The sequence below is a fragment of the Pseudochaenichthys georgianus genome, chromosome 16 (genome assembly GCF_902827115.2).
Source record: "Pseudochaenichthys georgianus chromosome 16, fPseGeo1.2, whole genome shotgun sequence".
Classification (NCBI taxonomy): Eukaryota; Metazoa; Chordata; class Actinopteri; order Perciformes; family Channichthyidae; genus Pseudochaenichthys; species Pseudochaenichthys georgianus.
Window position 1 is genome coordinate 17905928 of NC_047518.2, and position 20575 is coordinate 17926502.

At 40.0% G+C, this 20575-nt stretch overlaps 2 protein-coding genes across 2 annotated transcripts; one reads left to right on the plus strand and one right to left on the minus strand.

The window, feature by feature from the left end:
* The first annotated feature begins 7647 nt into the window (after positions 1–7647).
* On the plus strand, positions 7648–9570 carry LOC117461333 (CKLF-like MARVEL transmembrane domain-containing protein 8). The gene is given in 6 exon segments (XM_034103154.1): positions 7648–7779; positions 8551–8724; positions 8825–8864; positions 8867–8923; positions 8926–8936; positions 9484–9570. Coding segments are annotated over 6 exon segments (501 nt in total).
* Positions 9571–9755: 185 nt separating this feature from the next.
* LOC117461332 (zymogen granule membrane protein 16-like) lies at positions 9756–13379 on the minus strand. Its single transcript, XM_071206140.1, has 6 exons — positions 13351–13379; positions 12792–12841; positions 12581–12710; positions 11547–11646; positions 11257–11346; positions 9756–10641 (listed from the first exon to the last, which is right to left on the minus strand). The coding sequence occupies exons 2-6, from the start codon at positions 12838–12840 to the stop codon at positions 10501–10503; spliced, it is 510 nt and encodes a 169-aa protein (XP_071062241.1). The 5' UTR covers position 12841; positions 13351–13379; the 3' UTR covers positions 9756–10500.
* Positions 13380–20575: the final 7196 nt, after the last annotated feature.

Below are 20575 nucleotides of genomic sequence, written 5' to 3' on the forward strand. Positions count from 1 at the left end.
TTTAATCCGGGGGGAAAAGGACAGCGTGGGTCTTTTTCTCTCAAGGATATTACCTGGTATGGTAATATTCCTGTAATCCTTTTCTCCTCCGTGGAAGAGAGAAGAAAAAGTGTCCTTGCTACCGTGGTGTCGGTAGTGAGGGAAAAAACACAAGTTAGCAACTGGTGTGTTGCTAACTTGAAGTCAAAACCTTACCTTACTCCAGAGGAAGAACGGCGAGGTTGACTATAATATTCTTCTGTGAGAGAATCGGGTAGCCGGCTAACGCCCCTCGACCGAAAATTAGTTGGGTTCAGTCTGTGGACTGTTAAGCTAGCCCGGCTACCGTTCGAGATGTGCTCTGAAGCGAGAAGAGGTGTTTGAATGACGCATGCGTCGTGGCGCAGGCTACTTATAGGGGTGATTTCCCCTGACGTTGACGTCAAGAATCACCGGCCAATCAGGATTGGCGTAATGAGATTGATGCTTCTGTTTGCTCCGCGATGAGGCGCATCCCATAGTGAGACATCGAACGGAGTGTTATGAATGAGAACATAACGTTTTCACATTCTAATTGATCTGAGCTGTTGCAAAAACCTCTTACTGATAGTGCGTAGTCATCTGATGGGTTAAAAGCAGCTGTGCAGTGACAATTCAATACAGGCCGCATAAGGGACATTAAAGAAGCACACACAGGGGAAATGCTAGCAATTTTCTGAATTCCTGTTGTTGAGAAAACAGAAATCATGTTGAAATCTGGAAATGACCAACAATAAAGGTTGTCCTGAGATGATTGAATGAATTGGACAGCTTGATAGACTTTGCTGTCAGGAATAGTCAAAAACCAATCCGTCTGGAGTGCAATGTATTGTTGCTTGTAATTTACAAAGCAAATCTCTGCCCATTACATTAATAGGACTTCCATCTGAAATAATGAAAGAGTGTTGCACATGTGATCCTTCAATTGAAATATCAGTTTTCTCTGAAACGGGCTCTGACATAGGAATGCCAGAAACTCCCATTGTTGTGACAAAATTATTGGTTGCTTCACACACTTTTTCTTTCGTACGCACTGCTGATAATGTTGCTCCGCTGTCAATCAAAATGTCTACCGCTTTCCCACTGAAATCAACGGGCATAATCGGATCTTCCCGCGGGCTATTGGAAAGGCGAATTGTTGCTGCTTGAATTGGGAAATGCTGTGAATTTGACCCTATTTCTTCATCCTGGCCCCTCTATCGTCTATTAAATTGACTTTGCTGACCGTTTTGCCCCTGTTGAGCCTGTCTGTCATATTGACTGTTCAGGGGAGGGGGGGGGCAGTAATGCAGGGTGTTGGCGAGGGGGCTGGGGAAGAGCAGGCAAAGGTTGTGCGTCCTGCTGTGCTTGCCAGCGTCGTCCGCATTGTCCTGCCAGTGATCTGTTGCGCCACAGACGTGACACGGCATCAACTTTCTGGGATTTTTATTCTGCTGCTGTCTCTTGTCTTGGTAATTGTGTGATGTCCCCTGATTTTGATACTGCTGTGTGCGGTGTTGTCCCTGAAACTGCTGGGAGTTATCCGCACTCTGATAAGCCTGTGTATTTTGAGGCAAGTTTTGCGCAATTCTGGGGGTCAGAAATATCTGATTTTTGTGCAACGCGCGTATTACTGCGAGGGTTAATTTCCATGTTTTAGTTTGCCAATATGGGGTAGCCATCATATACGCCTGAGCTGTTTCAGGGATTAAATTATGCAACAAAGTCTGTATGGCGAACAAATCATTGCCCTCTCTTTTAATGCACGCATTATTATCCCAGGCTGTCATAAAGCGCTGGAGAAAGTCTGGGACTATTTCTGTTGGGTTCTGTACGCAAGCCGTCACCAGTGAAAAATCTGTGTGAGTTTTGGCACATGCTTTGATTGCAAGAGCAGCTACCGTTTCGATCCACATATCACGCGTCTGTGTCGGAGGCCAGTCACCCGCAGCCGTACATGCAGGGAATTTGAATTCCTCTTTACACGTCGGCCAATCTGCTTTATATGTTAGGATTATCAGCTGTTTAACATCATGAACCAAACAGTTATAAACTGAGCAGACATTAGTCAACCACGACAGATACTCATCTGGGCTTTTAGTCGGACTTGGAGCGTGATTAGTGACATCCATCACCTCAGCGGGTGTCCAAGGCTTATAAACTGGAATCTCTCCTATCAGTATTTTCGGTGCTGTCACAGCTCCAGCAGAATTATTATCCTGAGATGTTTGCAGTCTTGTGATAATTCTATGAGGGACATAGTTCTTAAAACTGGTGCCGTACGGCGTGTTTGGAGTGTGTAACATTTTCGTTGCGGAGCCAGAGGCCGGCGTGTGTAATGGGCTGCTCTCTGGCGTTTCCTCTTGCACTGTGTTCCTGCTGCTCACTTTCTCTATACTGTCCTGCCTGATATGTCAAACTATTTTTATTCATGATAGCTGCAGCTGACATTAATAAATCCTCCTCGGAGTTTCTTGCCCCGGAATTTGAGAGTCCTATCGCGGGAATCATTTGTGTGCAGAGAGACACAGCCTGCTTCTCCTCCAGCAGCCCCGTGTCTGTTAAAATGGAAATTAGCTGAGCTGTGCTGGGAGATTTGCCTTGTCTTTTCAGCCAATCGTACATGACTGATTTCGCAATGGCTGCGACGTCCTTTCCGTGTCTTTCTTTAATTCTGGACATGTTTTCTGATTTAACATCAAAAGCAGCCTCTAGGCTAAGCAAATGACAAGTAGCTGCGCATTTAGAAACTCGATCAATCAAAGCTTTGAGTTCAATGGAGCCTCGCTCGGTGCCAACTGACTTTTCATTTTTTCGCTCATCATAACCTCTTTTTTCTGCAATAGTTATCCAAGCTTTAACGTAGTCCTTCATGTACGTTACATCCCAGGAGCAATTCGCCTCCTGTTCAATTAATTTGAACGCCTGCCACAATACCGTCATATCAAAAGTACCCGTTAACGGCCAATCAAACAGAATCTGTCCTTTTTGACTACTCTGTTGTGAGTGCTCACAAAGTAACGATGTGAACGGCATAACTTTAGTCCAATCCAAGCTTCTTCCGACAATTCCTGACGGCATATTAGGGGAAAAAATGTGCGTGTAGTGGCTGTCTGTAATAGGATTCTTTGTAAGTGTCTTGGTACGTGAATCCTTCTCCCGCTTACCAACGGACCTGTTTGCGGAGACAGTATTACCCATGTTTAACGGTTAGTACAATAAAACAAACACTGCAATTAGACAAACAAACATAAAAACTCTCAACAACTCAGCCTGACAAAAACTCTTCCAGCCTATTTTAATCCAAATTAGGGAGACTTTCAGAGGGGGTTTTAATTATGAGAGCCTTCTTTACTCATAATTCTCGTGTATCAGCAAACACAGCCAAATTCAGCAATTCATACAGCATTCTCATACCACACATTGACCACTTTCTTTAGTTCAAAAATGGCAATAGTCGCGGAAATAATGCTGCATGCTCCTTTTTTTTTTCTGCGTGCTGCTCTCCACAGGGGCGGAGAATCGGCACCTCAGCAGAAATGCTGTTGATTTAGGCAATTTATCCTCTGAAAACTCCTAAATTCGGCGATTCGTTTAAATACAAATCTTGCGACATTGCTTCTAATTTAGAAAATCCACTTTACTGGTGCATCTCTTAAAAGTTTCTCCGAATATTTGTTGTGTGTAATTGCCTGGTGATTTAATTCCAAGAATCACACACAGAGGAAATCGATGAAATTCGATATTCCTAGGTTATTTATTAGCCCCAAATATTCTCATAGTTTTCACATAGGCCGTGATTGCTCGTAAACACATGTCCCAGCAACAAACACGGGGAAATTGGCCAGGACAAAGTCCCCCTTGACACCGAATTCCCGAGGTTATAATTAGCCTCCAGATGTAAATGAGTAGAGAAACTCAAAAAAAATGCAGCAGCTCAGTTCTCTCAGGTAATTTTGATACACCGTTGATCTCAAACGCCGGTAAGACAATCTTAAAATAGAATTGAACTTACCAGCCTCTGAAAATCTGATGGTGTCCTGTCGTGGCGCCAATCTGTGAGAGAGACTTTTTCAGCAATGTTGATGGAAGAAATGGAGGCTGGAGTCCGCTTTATATCAAACACTGACTTTAATTGAGAGTTACGGCCAGAGTGAGCTCAAGGCATTTCCACAACATGCTCTGAGAAACCCCCTCATCTCACTAAGGAAAACACAGAAAACACAGGCAATTCTACCAGAGCATCCAGGAGGAGCCTCTGTTCGCGCCTCTTCTAATCATAATTAACAACACATGGTTTCAGAGACAAAGAAAGTCTGTTAAAGTCATCTGCGCAGTTGGTCACACTCCCCCCAACAGGAAAGCGGGACCTTTAACCTATGCCCTGCTCTAAGTTATAGCAGACCCATGTGAAAGACCAAAATGCTCTCTTGCACAGACACTTAATCAGAATATTCTCTGACAAGAGCAACATTAACCCTACCTTAATAATACCTTAAAGGGGACATATCATGCTATATTTGAACAATATATTGTAGGGCCATACCTATATAAAGTATATAAATAGTTTTTCTTTCAAAATACCAAACAGATCCTGCATTTTGCCTTCTGATGTGATTTAGCATGTTTGGCGTGTGTTCCCATTAGCATACCGCACCGCTATCGAACAACGCCGACACACCATCCTCTTCCGATCCACTGCGCATTGCTTATCGTTTTATAGATCTATTCTCATCCACCATCTTTGTTTGTGACGTAAAGAGTGTAAGAGTCACGTTTCTGAATCGGGCACTCTGAGTGGATGCAGTCACAGCCAATCGGATTCAGAGTGTTGCCTGTCAGTTCCGTTGCCTGTCAGTTCCGTTGCTATGGTTCCGTTGTTATGTGTACTGAAACGAGAGCCGGTATAATTCCACGCGCGAAAACAAAATAAAAATTGGAATATGTTATTTTAGTGTCTTAAAAGTAGACTGAGGTATGAAGGGTTAACGTTACATCTTAGGATAATTTTTAGTCATGTTCTGTATACATACTAACATATAAGGGTATTGACTTAGTGTGGTTTATCTTTTTGTCGCTGCTTTTAATTTAAACTGAGCTGTTCTGTTCATCAGTAAAGTGAAACTTCTGTGTGAACTATTCATATCTTAAACTGCACTGTAACTTTGTATTCATGTATTTTTTCTTTTAATGTTTCTTTTATTATCTTTTACTGTTTTTAAATGCCTTTGTCTGAATGTCTTTCATTTTTGTAAAGCACCTTGAATTGCCTTGTGTTGAAAGGTGCTATATAAATAAACTTGCCTTGCCTTGGTTACTAGCTATAAGATTAACGTTACAGTACATCACTCTTTTTCACTTCTTACTCAGTCAGCCAGAGTGCAGATATCACCATTAGATTCACACACCTGAAACATCATCCATTTCTTCACTGCTGGTGATGACATTGTTGTCAGTTGCTGATACTGCTGCTGCTGCTGCTGCTGCTGCAGCTTGTGGCGCCTGCTTCGATGAAAATAACTTTCTAATATCCATAACTTAGGCTATTAGCTTAAAACTTGTCAGGCACTAGGAAGGATCACTTCTTCTTCAGGGCAGGGAAGGCTACGCAGTACGCAGGCTAATTTCCCGCAGCGGCTGCCTCTCTGGTGGACTCCGGTACTGCACATTACTCCCGAGACATTTAAAAAAATAAAAAATAAAAAATCTAAATTTTTTTTAATTTTTTTTATGTGAAACATCCGGGGCTTTTCAGAAAACATCCGGGGCTTGAGCCCAAGTAGCCACCCCCTAGCGCCGCCTCTGTTGTACGTTATCTAAAAGGAAAACAAGTGTGTGAAGAATTCCTGCACTTCAGACACACAGAGGGCCTGGACGCCGACTCGCTCCTCAGTACCATCAAACAGACGCTCAGCCAATGCAACATCAACCCACACATGTGTGTTGGACAGTGTTACGATGGGGCTGCTGTCATGTCGGGATGCAAGAACGGAGTACAGCAGAAGTTTAAAAAGGAGGTGCCAAATGCTTTGTATATCCACTGCCATGCACACAGATTAAACCTTGTGTTGGTTGATGTGGTCCGCAATGTTGAAGCAGCAGCCTACTTTTTTGAAACTGTACAAATGCTGTACAACTTCTTCGCCAACTCAGTCGCCCATGATATTTTCATAATGAAACAGATAGAAATGGAGCCAACTTCACAACCAGTTGAACTTAAGATCGGAAACACGCTGGTCATGTCAATATACAGCGCTGGTGGCTATCCGCAAATCACTGCCTGCAGTAAAGGCAACATTTACAGAGATCATGTCTCAGCCCAATGCGCGGAGGAAAACGGAGGCCAGAGCGGTGAGTGGACTAATTGATGAGCAGTTTGTCTTGCTTCACAGGCTCTTTAATATCTGATTTGTAAAACATCACAGACAGAAAGGTATCCGTAATTTAAAGGTAAGCTATTGAAATTCTGATTCCATAGATGTGTCTCCCATCACCCAAAACCCCTGACTAGTCCTTTTCTATCAGCTGTGCACCGTTATGGTGTAAATATAACCTATCTACCAATTGGATCAAATATAAAAGTCAGCCTAATTAGTGTTGATACTGCAAGGAGACGTATTGTGTGAAGAGAAATTGCTGATATATTTATGATCAACGTCACATATTCAGTTTCGGCGGCATTTCTTCCAGTGTTTCCAAAGGTCTTCTAATCAGGGCTCTATGAATAAAGAACTACGGCAGATGTGTAATATTTAATGCAGCCGAACTATGTATTACAATGCCGTTATGTGATGACTTTCAAAGACAAAAGCAAGCACACTCGGAATAAAGTATTATTTTCTTCTTTTAAAAAAAAAAGGTTTTCAGATTTCATATCGCATTAACACCATATCCCAACGTGTATTGCGGATAAACAATCCAATCACCGAGCTTAAACCATAGCTGAGGATCTTGGGTAATCAGTTCAGTGGGTTTGTATCTGTTTCCGGTTATTTTATTTTGAAATTCAGTTCCTGACGGACGGCACAAAAGCCCGAGATTATAGAATTAAACAAATAAATAAAAACAAGGATAATTGTGTGTTATTGTTGAGTAAATAACAGTGTGTTATTTAGAAAAGAATTAGAAATTAGAAGGAAAAAAAGATTTAAAAAATACAGATTTCAGTATTCTGAGGCTCTGAGCCCCATTTCTTTTCCTCATTGACGGCAAAAAAAGTCAGACATTGTACGATTTAAAATAAAAACAATAATCGTGGCTTGATATTGAGTAAGAACATGTTTTTATGAACCCCACAGCTTCCGGTCTTCCAAGACCCAACCGGACAAAAAGACGTGTTGCAGGCACGAAACATACTACCAATAGAAATACATTGCTTTTAAAATCGTTCTGTTTGACACGGAAAAAAAGGCGGAAATCGTGTTGGTCAACACGAATCAATAGATTAAATATCATGACTATAACTAACACGAAATGCCGTGAGACTGGGTTGATATAATACAGCGCACAAGTCGAAAGTTTCATGCAATTTTTGTTAACATGTGAGCTGAAACAGTTTTTATCCATTCATGGAGGGGTGGCCTTGTTGGATTCTGGGACAGGGACTCAACTCCCTCTGGCTGAGCGACAGGCTGTCTGCGTCAGTGCACCATGAACCGAGCTGCTGTGGGGTCGCCCCGCAGGACTCCCTCAGCCCCAGTATGCAACATCTCTACCCCCACCTTGGCCTTCGACCAGCACTTCACCACAACTGCCACAGGAAAACTCCACCTGGCTGAGATAGTAAGTGTGAATATGGATTTTAAGATGTTCTCTTCAGTGTTTGAAGAGAAATTGTTACCAAATTAGACATACAAGAGACGACTTGATCTACGTTTGGGTTGTTCCTGAGCTACAGTACTGCCCATATGAGATTCATGTGAATAACAGCATCATTTTTATGTAGTTTAAAGAAAAAAAATGTTTTCTATGAAAATAGGACATAAATCAAAGACAAAACAAGCAAACCCCGTCTTCCTCCTTGCTCTCCCTTATTGTGTTTCTTCCTTTCCAAATCAGCTGAGGAAAAGAGACAGGACGGCCTCTAAATACAGTCTGGCTGGCTGCCATGCAGAGGATGGGCAGGCCTCACTGAGTCATTTGATGACAAGCAATTGAAACATGGGGAAATCCTACAAGAGTTTCTATTTTAGGAAAGTAGAAACCAACCATGCTTAAAGGCGCATTCTTTGCACGAATCTTTTATCATGAAACAGGAAGAGCGGGTTTGGAATAGGTTTGGGTGTTCGGAATTTGGAAATGATTCATTGATCAACAAATACATTCGCCCAAAAGGTTTCTATCAACATTGAACTGATGTGACACTACCTTGTGGTGTTTTTTTAAGTTAGATATTTTTCAAGTGACGCTTCAAAATGCTTCACTTTGTGTTCCATATTGGTGACTTGAAAATATGTATCTGGTGAAATCAATGAGGGGTTTGAAGTGTTTACCTGAATGTATTCTTTCTTTTCTCCACACTCACATGCACTCTTTCTGTCCTCTCTCCTCCAGGTGTTTGGTATGTTAGTGTGGATTCTGGTTGGGGGTACAGAGTATTTTTATCCGTCTGCTCGCTGCTGGGTGATGTTTGTTGCCATTTTGTGCTAGGTTCTGACCATTTGCCTGTTTATAATGTACCTCACTGGAGCCCACAACAGGATACCACAGGTCCCCTGGACTACACTGGTAAAACAAACACTCACACACATTTCAGTTTTCGGCTTTCTTTTTTGCATTTTTACCAACTTGTCTGACTGCCTTGTCTCTTTATCTGTTGATCTTCAAGGCGCTGTGCTTGAACTGCAGTGCTACAGCTCTGTATCTGGTGCAGTAGATTTTCTCTCAGTCAACCAGGCTGTCAGGGGGAGACACAACTACAACTGCTGGGAGCATCTGCAGTAAGGGCACTTCTCCCCAACTTGTTGTAATGTTATACTGTATGTGTTTACAAAAGATAAATCACCAGGACTCCAAGATGGTGTCCTCAGTGTGGTATTTTTAAACATTTTTCTTTTAGGAAAGCCTCAGAAAACAGTATTTAACAGTTTTTTTATGTCCTTGTGACAAGTATATCAGTCTTTGTTTGTAAAAGAGAATTTAAAAAATGAAATCAAACTCGTCATCTCCTGATCCTGATTCCGATATTCAGGGTATCTTCTGATCGGACACCGGTGTTCTCTTGTACCAGAGTTAAAAAGTATGTATCTCATTGTGTAGAACTTCCTGACTCAGCTGTCAATGTTACAAAAAGGGACACTTGTTTATTTTTTAGCAAAAGATCATTGTAGTTTCAGGCTTAATTTTGGTTTTATTTATAGTGAACAATGGTTTCGGACTTTAAATAAAGGTCCTCCTTTTCATTGTTTCCCCGCCCCTCTTTATTTCCACATGACCCATGTCCTTTTTTTTCTTTTCTTCCCCTTTTCACCACCTCTCACACTTCAGTTATTTGCATTTCTGACCACACTGTGCTATGCAGGAAGCAGTTACCTGAGCTACTGTGCCTGGAAAACCGCAGAAGAAGGACAGTAGTTTGTTACTTGCTGAAAGCAACAATGAGAAGATCTTCTCTGAGTAATGTTTCTGATACCTTCACAGCAGGTCAAGGCTGCAGTCAAATGAACTGTCATATGTTCAGCAGAACGTCATAAAGTCAGATGTCACGTGCAGCGATACACGAACAAATAAAAATAATATGTCCACAATCCTGCACACAGTAGTTTTCAGTAATTTTATGTTAATACAATACAATACAGCTTTATTTATAGAGCACTTTAAACCTCCAGACCAAAGTGCTGTACAGGCAAATAAATAAAACAAAACATACAAAAAAATAACAGCACAGCTCACACATCATAAAACAAGTAGGCTACAAGTAAAACAATAGACAATTTAAAAGCAATAAAAGCAACGCTCTGAAAGATGTTAATACGCTAAGGAGTAGAGGTGCGTTTTAAGAAGCGATTTAAAAGCAGGCAGTGTGGAGGCCTGTCTGATGTGCATGGGCAGATCGTTCCACAGTGTGGGAGCCGCGACAGAGAGGCAACGGCCCCCTCTGAGCTTTGACTTGGTTCTGGGCACGTAATCCAAGTATAATTTGCCCCTGATATACGAAATAAAGTTAAATACATTGAGTATATACTTTTTGCAGAAGACCAGAGTGTGTTTGTTTACATACAACCAACTTGCTTTGAATGTGTTTGTTTCTTATTCATTTTGCATAATAGCCACAATGTCATAAGAAAAACGGAGTACCTTAAAATGCAACGAACGGTAATGAGGCTGAGATTGAATATCACATTCAAATCAAAATAATTTGCATACATATATACATTGTAAAAATAATCCATTAATAAACAGAGGTATTGATACATACAGCGATATACTATTATCACATTAAACAAACCTTATTCCATATTATTACATGATAAAGATAAAGGTTGATTATTCCCAGTTCCTGGATCAGTCCTGGTTGGTGCTGTTGTCTTGAGACTGGGGGACAGCCCAGTGAGCAGCAATCGAAAGGAGCCCTGCAGTGTTGTGGGTGCCACTCAAAAACACTAGCTCTTGGCCCGGGTGGGACGGGTAGAAGTTAAAGGACAGCTGTAAGAGATCATCAACAAGTTAATACCTAACAATAAGTACTTGCATTGATAATTGCAGTGGTGGAATGTAAGATAAATAATCAAATAATCATTTAAGGTATTTTTCATTTCCTTCTGCACTCTACTACAGTAGAATTCACAGATAAATATTACATTTCTTACTTCACTACATGTGTCTGACAATTTTAGATCCTTTAAAAATGCATTATTTCCCAAACAAAACATATAGAAAGCTGTAAAAATAAGATGTTTTGTAATAAATTAGCGACTCATCAGTTTACACAATGCAGCTAAAATCATTAGTCTATTCATTTGATGGAATAGTGACAGTAATATCCTGCATTTAAATAAGTGCATATAAAAATAATCTAATTATTTAATATATATATATCACCGTATAACAGTCACAAGGAGGTGTTTCTCTACATTATTTACATTTACTTTTAATAGTTTAAGTGCAGATTAATCTTCATTTCACTTAAATAACATTTAATGCAGGGCATTTACTTGTTACATACTGTAGTTCTTTTAAAGTGTGATCATTAAAGATCAGAATACTTCTTCCATCATGGTGTGATTGAAACAAACACAAATTGTAGAGGAAGGTATTTACTGTAATGGGCTGGCCGACAATCAGAGAACGTCCACTGGAGGTCACGAAGATCAGCTGATAGATGTAGTTGGAATGGTATTTCCCAGATACCTGAAACATGTCCGTGAGAGCACAATGACATGTTAGTGCGTGTGGTTTGTCCCAAGTGAGCAAACAAATGATGTATTTTTTGTTAACGATAGATGAATATAGTGTTATTAAATATAATATATTATAAATGTCAATACATAGTACAATGCATTGTCTTGTAAATGTTCAATGTATTACTTTAATATTATAAAGTCTCTCACCTGAATAAAGGACTCTCCTTCATTCAGGATCAGCTCTTGTACAGAGTTAAGTTCACGACCAACCATTTGTCCCCAACCAAATCCATAGCGCAGCTGCAAACTGCAAGGACACAGTCAGGAGTGAGGAAACACAAACAATGGGCAATAAGGGCAATATTTGACAGAAGAATGATCAGATTGAAACTATTTGGTAACCAATAGATGGATATTGTGCTAGAACAAGTAGAAAAACATTGAAATAGAAAGCAGATAAATGGGGGTTAACCTATGGTTGAATTGTGCACTTCCATAGCAAATCAACTTTCCATGGACCCTCCCCTTAATGCAGAAAAGGTTACTGCAACTATCCGTGCTAACAGTGGTGGTTACCTAAATAAAAGCAATAATACTACGCTGTACAAAAAGTATGACAGTATGAGGAAAATGTATTTCAAGTATAAGGAGTAAAAGGTAGTAATTGCAGATTTTTTTTTAAATATGTTAAAAATAAATGTAAGTATTCATAAAGAAATGCAGCAAATCTCAACATTTGAAAAGCTGGAACTGTGAAATGTTTGTACACAAAATGACATAAACAAAAAGTAAAATAACTGGCCAAAATCTTTTTTGTCAACCTCTTGTTTTAGGTGTACCTAAATATAACGTTGGGTAGTTTAATCTACATCATATTATTTCAAAAGTTCTGTATTCGTTTTCTGTCTTAAAATCTGAATCCATACAGTAACTAGTTAATAAAGCTATGAAATAAATGTAAAGTAAAAAGGACAATATTTCACTTTGAAATGTAGTGGAATATTATAATGTGCACATGAAGATAATACTTAATTAAAGTCGAGGTACCTTAAATTTGAACAGAATTTAAGTTAATATACTTATATATATATATTACATTTTATCACCTCCTGCTAATATTTCTTAAACAAGAAAAATCCATTCAATAGTTACGACCCATAAAATGATAGGATCCCCCATATTGCACATGCAATATGGCATTTATTATTCGCATTGGTGTTAAAGAAGGAGGACAGACTGACCCAGCGATGTAACTGCCGCTATTTTCCCAGAGTCTGATCCCTGTGATTGGTCCATTTTCATTTTCTGTGGAGAATGCCGTGCCTCCACCACTACCAACAGCGGGGGAGAAGGAGTACTGAGGCAAGGGAGCTGGAGAAGTAAAATATGTGTTATGTGAGAGGAAGCCATATGCTTATATACTAATATCTTATTTAAATCTTTATATCTTACCTGTCATGCAGCTGGCCCAGAGCACCGCAAGGAACAGGAAGGAAAGCATTCTGGTGGGTGAATGAGTCCAGAACAACACTGAAATCTGATTAAACAATTCATCAAAACACCATAATGATCAAATATCTGTCAACATTTATTTAGACAAAAAAACAGTCTGACATTCTTCTTTAAGAAGCAAAAATCCTCTGCATGAACAAAAGCCAGTGTGAATTATAATAAAGGCATTGAAATGTAAATGAGCTCTACCCGTTAACATTACATTACTTATCACTGAGCTGACGCTTTTATCCAAAGCGACTTACAAGTCAAAAACCATAAAAATTCAAACTCCGAAATACAAAGAAAGTGACAATATATTCACTTCAAGAAAGATCAGACCATAGTAAGTGCTGGTGAATAAGTTACAAGGCCTAACTTAACAAAAACAAGTATGCAATAATTGAATTGCCAAGGTACAATCGAAATAGATGTGTTTTCAGATGTGCAGAGTTTCTGCAGTAAGATGCTAATAAAGTTGATCTGAAAGTCCATTATCAACAACTGCACAGATGCTCACCTGCAAAGTAGATCTCCTGAAACCAGCTTGAGTCCTGAGCAAAGTGTGGGATGGCACTAGAAGACTGGCATTTATATATGTTCACACACACACACACACACACACACACACACACACACACACACACACACACACACACACACACACACACACACACACACACACACACACACACACACACACACACACACACACACACACACACACACACACACACACACACACACACACACACACACACACACACACACACATCAAGGAAGACATTATGATGACATTTCCTTTGTGTTTAACATACTTACGGGTAAGGACAGCCCATGTGCTTTACCGAGCTAAACCAGTTTTGTGAAGCGGTTTTGCAGGGCAATCACACCTTGAAGATCTTTGTCCTTGGAGGCTTAAAAAAATGAGTTAATAATAATAATAAAACATTTAAGATTAAGTTTTATTAATCCCTCATGGGGAAATTATTTCTCTGCATTTGACCCATCCTAGTGTTAGGAGCAATGTGCTGCCATTTTGAACGGCGCCCGGGGAGCAATGTGGGGAACGGTGCCTTGCTCAGGGACACCTCGGTAGCACTTGTTCTTTCGGGGACTTGAACTGGTGACCTTCCAGTTCCCAAGCCAAGTCCCTATCGACTTCGCCACCACTGCCCAATTTATATTGTATAGCACTTTTCCTGGTGCTCAAAGCGCAGTTTAACGTTTATTCTTGACCTTAGAGAAAGCATGGAAGATATAAGTGGGCATCTCTATCTGCAGGTAGTATTTTGTGATATAATAGGAGTCTTAAAATCTGCTAAATGGTCCATAAGGTGTTTGGTTAAGATGCTTTGTACATTTTTCTGGGTGCATCCCAAAATTCCGCCCCAAAATAAAATCTTACAATAACAAACAAAAAATAAAGACATGATTTAGTATAGTTGTGTTTGTTAATCTCAGGCTGCTTATGTGTTTTTAATTGCTACATGGCAAGTATTCAAATGTGTGAAGACACTTTTCCTCAGTAACTTGAACCAGGAAATGACATGCTGGGAAAGTTCCGTGCTTTCAATGGTTCTACTGGAATAACCTTTGCTATCATTATACACACACTTCCCAACAACACCACTTCCTGGTTTCAGATATGGTACATGGAAATAAAAGAATAATAATACAAATAATAATATATTAAACATTTTCCTCGGATCACTTTTAATGTTTTGCCAACCAATGACGTCTGTTGTTGACTTTATAATGTATTTGTCAGTCCAAATTAACCATTGTCCACAAAATGGTGAATAAAGGGAACAAATATATACAAATAACAAAAAAGTAAATCCACAAATGAGAATGATCATGGCAGTAGTTGGTGTAGTATTTATTGAATTCATTTTATTGTGAATACTTTGTGAAAAAGAATAAAACAAATTCAAAAGGCAACATTATTGATGAAGGTGCAAGGAAAAATGAAGGTGCTAGGGTGTCCATGGTGTTACAATATGAAGCGTATTTGTCACAATGCTACAAAAATGACTGGCCTGGATCATAACACTATTTTGTAATAATTGAATGGCTACCTATCGGGAGAACTTTGACCTGAACGATTAAGTTCATTTTGTCTATCGACAGCAGAAAAACATGAGAAAAGTCCCTCACGGGAAACACGTCTGACGTCAGCCATTTGAGAATGTTTTACGGTAGATGCTTTCAGAGATAGCCAGAGCTGACGTTGGGCATGAAACCAAGAAATACCTTCTATTACACGCAAAGTAAGAAAGAGTGTGTGTGTGTGTGTGTGTGTGCGTGTGTGTGTGCGTGTGTGTGTGTGTGTGAGTGTGTGTGAGTCTTAAAAAATGCCCTCGTCACACTGAGCTTATTGCTAACCACTAAAACCAACCGTTTGTGTGTGTCTCATTACAGCAAATGTCAGAAGTAATTTAACAGATGATCTGTCTGATAATGAGGATATGAACAGGTAAGGGAAAAAGAGGTTGAAGTTCACATCAAGATCACAAATAATCCTCCAAAGTGCTCTCACAATTTCTGTACATAACTATCTCTTTCAAACTGCACAGTCCTTCCACATTTGAATTTGTCATGTTCTCAATATAGTTTATTCGTGTATGGTTCAATTTCCTGTATGCATGCTGTAGCAGTTTAGCATCCAAATTAATAATATAGCGACAAGCGGGAGACAACGTGCGACTCACTCGAGGGGAATTTAAAGTGAAATGGAATTGGTTACAAAACCTAACTACACATCTCGATTCTCCGGTGTGACAGTATTTTGGATTCAAGCCAAATGAACGAGGCCAACCTACGGACTTGAATGAGCCGGTTTGTTGTATTTGTTTTAAAAAGTTAGCGACAAAAGCAGGCAATACCACAAATCTTAAACTACACCTAAAACATAACCACCCCATTCCGTTTTCCCAGCTGGGAGCAAACACGGCAGCTGGAGATGGAGATCGCCCCCACCGAATCCCGACAGTTTACAATCAAAGATGCATTTGCCCGACAATGCAAACATGTTGTTGTTCCTTGCTCTGAAACTTTAAAATACAGATTTGGATATGGCCTGTTGAGGCATCTGGGTCTTTGTATGGACATTGGACTGCACACTTGACTGTTGTTTTAAGGAGAGTTTTCTTTGCTGATGAAACAATGTGTGCTCATATTTATTTATTTATTTATATATAAATGTTATGTGGAAAAAAAGGTATGAATGTATTTGATGTGGATGAAATGTTATGATAGAGATAGCTCTGTTTTCCAGCCTGAGTCTATTTAATTTATTGTTTTGGTTGTGTGTGATTTAATTAATTTATTATCATTTAATTAATTTGTTTTATTAATTATATAAAATTTATATATTTTAATATTATTTCACATTGCATTTGCAATGTTGAATGTTCAATAAAAAGTTCAGCTTGAAAGGATGTACTTGAATTATTATTATATATTATCATTATGTCAGTGGTCTAAAATGGTCTTACAACAGTGCCGATAATATTATCGTTTATCGTAATAATTTCCAGGAACATTTATCGTCCAACAAAATTAATTATCGTGACAGGCCTACCTAATACAGAGGCACTGACTGCTTGTCTAATTTTCTGAATGTTGTCAGTGAAGAAGGAGGCAAATTCATTGTGGATAGAAATTCAGAGGCTACTGACACTGGGGGGTTTGTTAGTCTGTCAACGGTATCAATTGCATTAGCAGTAGCATTGTTTTTGGCAATGATGTCAGAGAAGAAACACTGTCGTGCAATTTTCAATTCCAAATTATAAAAGCCAAGTCTCTCTTTATAGATTTCAAAATGAACCTGGAGATTTGTTTTTCGCCACCTGCGTTCAGCTTTCCAACACTCTCTTTTTTCTGTTTTCACAGTCATGGCCTTTCTCAATGGAGATATTTTCTTGCCAGTCACTTCCTTTACCTTAGTTGGAGCAATGACATCTATAACATTTTAAATGTTTTAATTAAAATGATCAACTGTACTAGCTCATTTACTGAGATGTTAGCAGGGGCAAGTGTGGAAGAAAAATTCTGAGTAAACATTTCCTTCGTGTTTTCAGTGAAATATCGTGTTATAAATGAATCTATCCTTCAAATATAGGCCTTCTTATATGGCCTGATATGAAATCCATTTGAAAGTTTATTAAGCCAGAATTCAATTAGCAAAACATAGAATTCTTCTGTTAAAATGGACATTGAGATTGTTTCCCTGACTTGAATACATGATTTCCAACCCTTCAATATAAAACCAGGAAATGACATGCGAGGAAAGTTCCACAGCGGTGTTTTAAGTGTTTCTACTGAAATAACCTTAGCATTAAGACACACACTTCCCAACAACATACTGTAAGTTCCTGCTTTCGAACTTGGCAACAAGTATGTATATGAAAAAAATATATAATAATAATATTAATTATAATAACATGTTCCTCAGATCATGTTAGTGTATGTGCGTATGCATGAACAGAAAAACTTGCTAGGAATTCCAAACAGATCACACCCTTTTCTTTTTGCATCTTTTTATATGTCTTCCCTCCCTCTTGTTTTCTTTTAACCTCTCCCTCCCTTCTTCTTTTTGTTCAGTTTAGTCATTATTATTTAAACTTTTTTTTTTCTTTCATGTTGTTTCCTGTTACCTATCTGTGTCCTTTTAATGTTTGCAAACCAATTACATCTGTTGTTGACCCTACCCATACATCCTACCCCCTAACCCCTGACACCCTAACCCTACACCTTATCCCTACACCTTACCTCTACACACTTCTACTAGTGGGGAATAGGAGTGGGTTATCAAGTCCTCCAACAGCAAGACTGCATCGGTCCTGACTAACCACCTGCACTACCTGACCGGACACATGATGAAACACGCTGTTTACAAACAGCTCCATGCAAACATTTACCAGAAAACCACGCAAAACAAGAACCACTTCATGGTTGTGAACATGCACAATTCTGCAAATGTCAAACTATTCCTTTAAGTAGGTCATGCTTGTTTTTGAAGACCATTTGCAGAATTTGACATGTTCACATATGCAGAAAACGACTTAAACATATTCACACACATCCAGGAAGAAATGTTTTGGGTTGAACATACTTACGGGTAAGGACAGCCCCTGTGCTTTACCGAGCCAAACCAGTTTTGTGAAGCGGTTTGCAGAGCTATCTCACCTTGAAGACACTCTAGAAGTTACTTTACATCTTTATTGGCGGATAGACTTGACCCAGTTTTCATGAAAAAGTAGACGCTACATTTCTTTTCTTTCGGAGCAGATTAAGGATTTTTGTCCTTGGAGGCTTTAAAAAATGAGTTAATAATAATAATAAAACATTTATATTGTATAGCGCTTTTCCTGGTGCTCAAAGCGCAGTTTAACGTTTATTCTTGACCTTAGAGAAAGCATGGAAGATATTTCAGTCAGACAACTCACGTGTTCCTTTAACATGTTTATTAGAAGCAGCATATAGTTGAGTTTGGCGACTAGGCTCGGGCATCATCACTCCATAGATATACATAGCCTCCTCACCCACACCCGCTCCCGAGACCACATCACTCCCGTTCTCCAGAACCTCCGCTGGCTCCCCGTCCGTCAAGTCCTCCTCATTAATCAGGCCCCCCCCCTACCTCACAGACCTGCTGCTCCACCACCACGCCCCTTCCCGCTGCCTCCGCTCATCAGAAGCCAACCTCCTATCCATCCCCACCCGCACCAATCACCGGACCTGGGGGGACAGAGCCTTCTCCGTTGCTGCCCCCTCCCTCTGGAACTCACTGCCCCAACCCATCAGAGACTGCACTGACCTCACCACCTTAAAAAAACTCACAAAAACTCACCTCTTCAATCTGGCTTTTAATGTGTGATTGTTTTTGTATTATTTGACTTTAACTTTAACTATATATTTATTTGTTGTTCCTTCCTTTTCTTTTCCCTTCACTATATCTGTAAAGCGTCTTTGAGCACCTGTAAAAGCGCTAACAAATTAAATCTATTATTATTATTATTATTATAGCACGATGAGTGATGATTAAATAACTAACCCCCGAGCCTACAGGTGGAAGCTGGGGTGGTGGTGGGGCAGGCAAGCAGCAGCGACGTAGAGGTAACTGCAGCAATAGCAGCAGCAAGCAATGCATGGAGAGAGATCTGGCAGGTTAAATAGAGCGGCATATTAAGGAGACTCTGATTGGTTGGTTGTAGAGTGGCAAGGGGGCGTTATGTATGAATGCAGCATAAGTGCTCGAGTTGATTGCCTGAACTAGCTCGCAGGCTTCGCCCCATTTCAGTCAGACAACTCACGTGTTCCTTTAACATGTTTATTAGAAGCAGCATATAGTTGAGTTTGGCGACTAGGCTCAGGCATCATCACTCCATAGATATACATAGCACGATGAGTGATGATTAAATAACTAACCCCCAAAACTGCGTGGAGATTAGATACTATCCCCCAAAACTGCGTAGCCCGAGCCTGACGCTGGTGATGTAAGACTGATAAGTAGAGGGCCTGGCGAGCTGCCATGTGGCCATTCCCCCTAAGCACAGCGGCTTTAAGGGGAATATGCTACTAAGTGAGACTGCTATGTGAAGGCCCGGGAACAGCCCGAAAAGCCATCCCCTTAAGCACCGCGGCTTTAAAGGGAATATACTACCTAGTGACTGCTATGTGAAGGCCCGGGAACAGCCCGAAAAGGCGTCCCCCTTAAGCACCGCGACTTTAAAGGGAATATACTACCTAGTGACTGCTATGTGAAGGCCCGGGAACAGCCCGAAAAGCCATCCCCCTTAAGCACCGCGGCTTTAAAGGGAATATACTACCTAGTGACTGCTATGTGAAGGCCCGGGAACAGCCCGAAAAGCCGTCCCCCTTAAGCACCGTGGCTTTAAGGGGAATATACTACCTAGTGACTGCTATGTGAAGGCCCGGGAACAGCCCGAAAAGCCATCCCCCTTAAGCACCGCGGCTTTGAGGGGAATATACTACCTAGTGACTGCTATGTGAAGGCCCGGGAACAGCCCGAAAAGCCATCGCCCTTAACCTGTTAAACCCCGAGCCTGTTTTTCAGGTTTCAGGCTCGAAAATGACATTCCCAGAACAAATTACTATAACTTCACTTCTAAAAGGTTTATATGAATAATTGTTGGTATCAAAGCAAGGTTACATCTGTGAGTAGGATGTAGAAGTGTCAGAATTAATATAGATCTTTCTGTGTCAGAGTAAATTCAGATGGAACATAGCAACAAAAAGTAAATTCCTGTCTCCGCCTAAAGAAAACCGATTACTTATAGTGAAGACCAACCTTGAATGATGGGTTGGTAGCCTAAAAGCTTTAGGAATCCAAAGTATAACATATAATAAGTACCCTGTATAAAGATTGAGGCAAAACAAGTGAAATTTGATCTTTTTAGAGAGGTTTATGAAAATAAAGTCCAGGCAGAATAAGCTTTGGGCACATTTGGGCACATTTGGTCAGTGCCATTTGACCTTTTTCAGGTACCAGACTATAAAAATCATTGTATTATATTGAATCATCACTATAGGTATTCATTCCACCCAAAAAAAAAAAATATATATATTTTGTGTGTGAGTGTGTGTAGGTGTGTGCAAGTGTAGGTGTGTGTGTGTAAGTGTAGCTGGTATGTGTAGGTGTGTAAGTGTAGCTGTGTGGGTATGTGTAGGTGTGTATGTGTAAGTGTAGCTGTGTGGGTATGTGTAGGTGTGTATGT

What these genes read in the sequence shown, in the direction of transcription:
- LOC117461332 (XM_071206140.1), bottom strand. Translation starts at nt 12,840, where the DNA reads ATGCTTTCCTTCCTGTTCCTTGCGGTGCTCTGGGCCAGCTGCATGACA. An exon ending in CTGGGCCAGCTGCATGACAG is followed by an intron (nt 12,711 to 12,791) that starts GTAAGATATAAA and finishes TTACTTCTCCAG; the next exon opens with CTCCCTTGCCTCAGTACTCC. An exon ending in TTGTCGGCCAGCCCATTACA is followed by an intron (nt 10,642 to 11,256) that starts GTAAATACCTTC and finishes GATCTCTTACAG; the next exon opens with CTGTCCTTTAACTTCTACCC.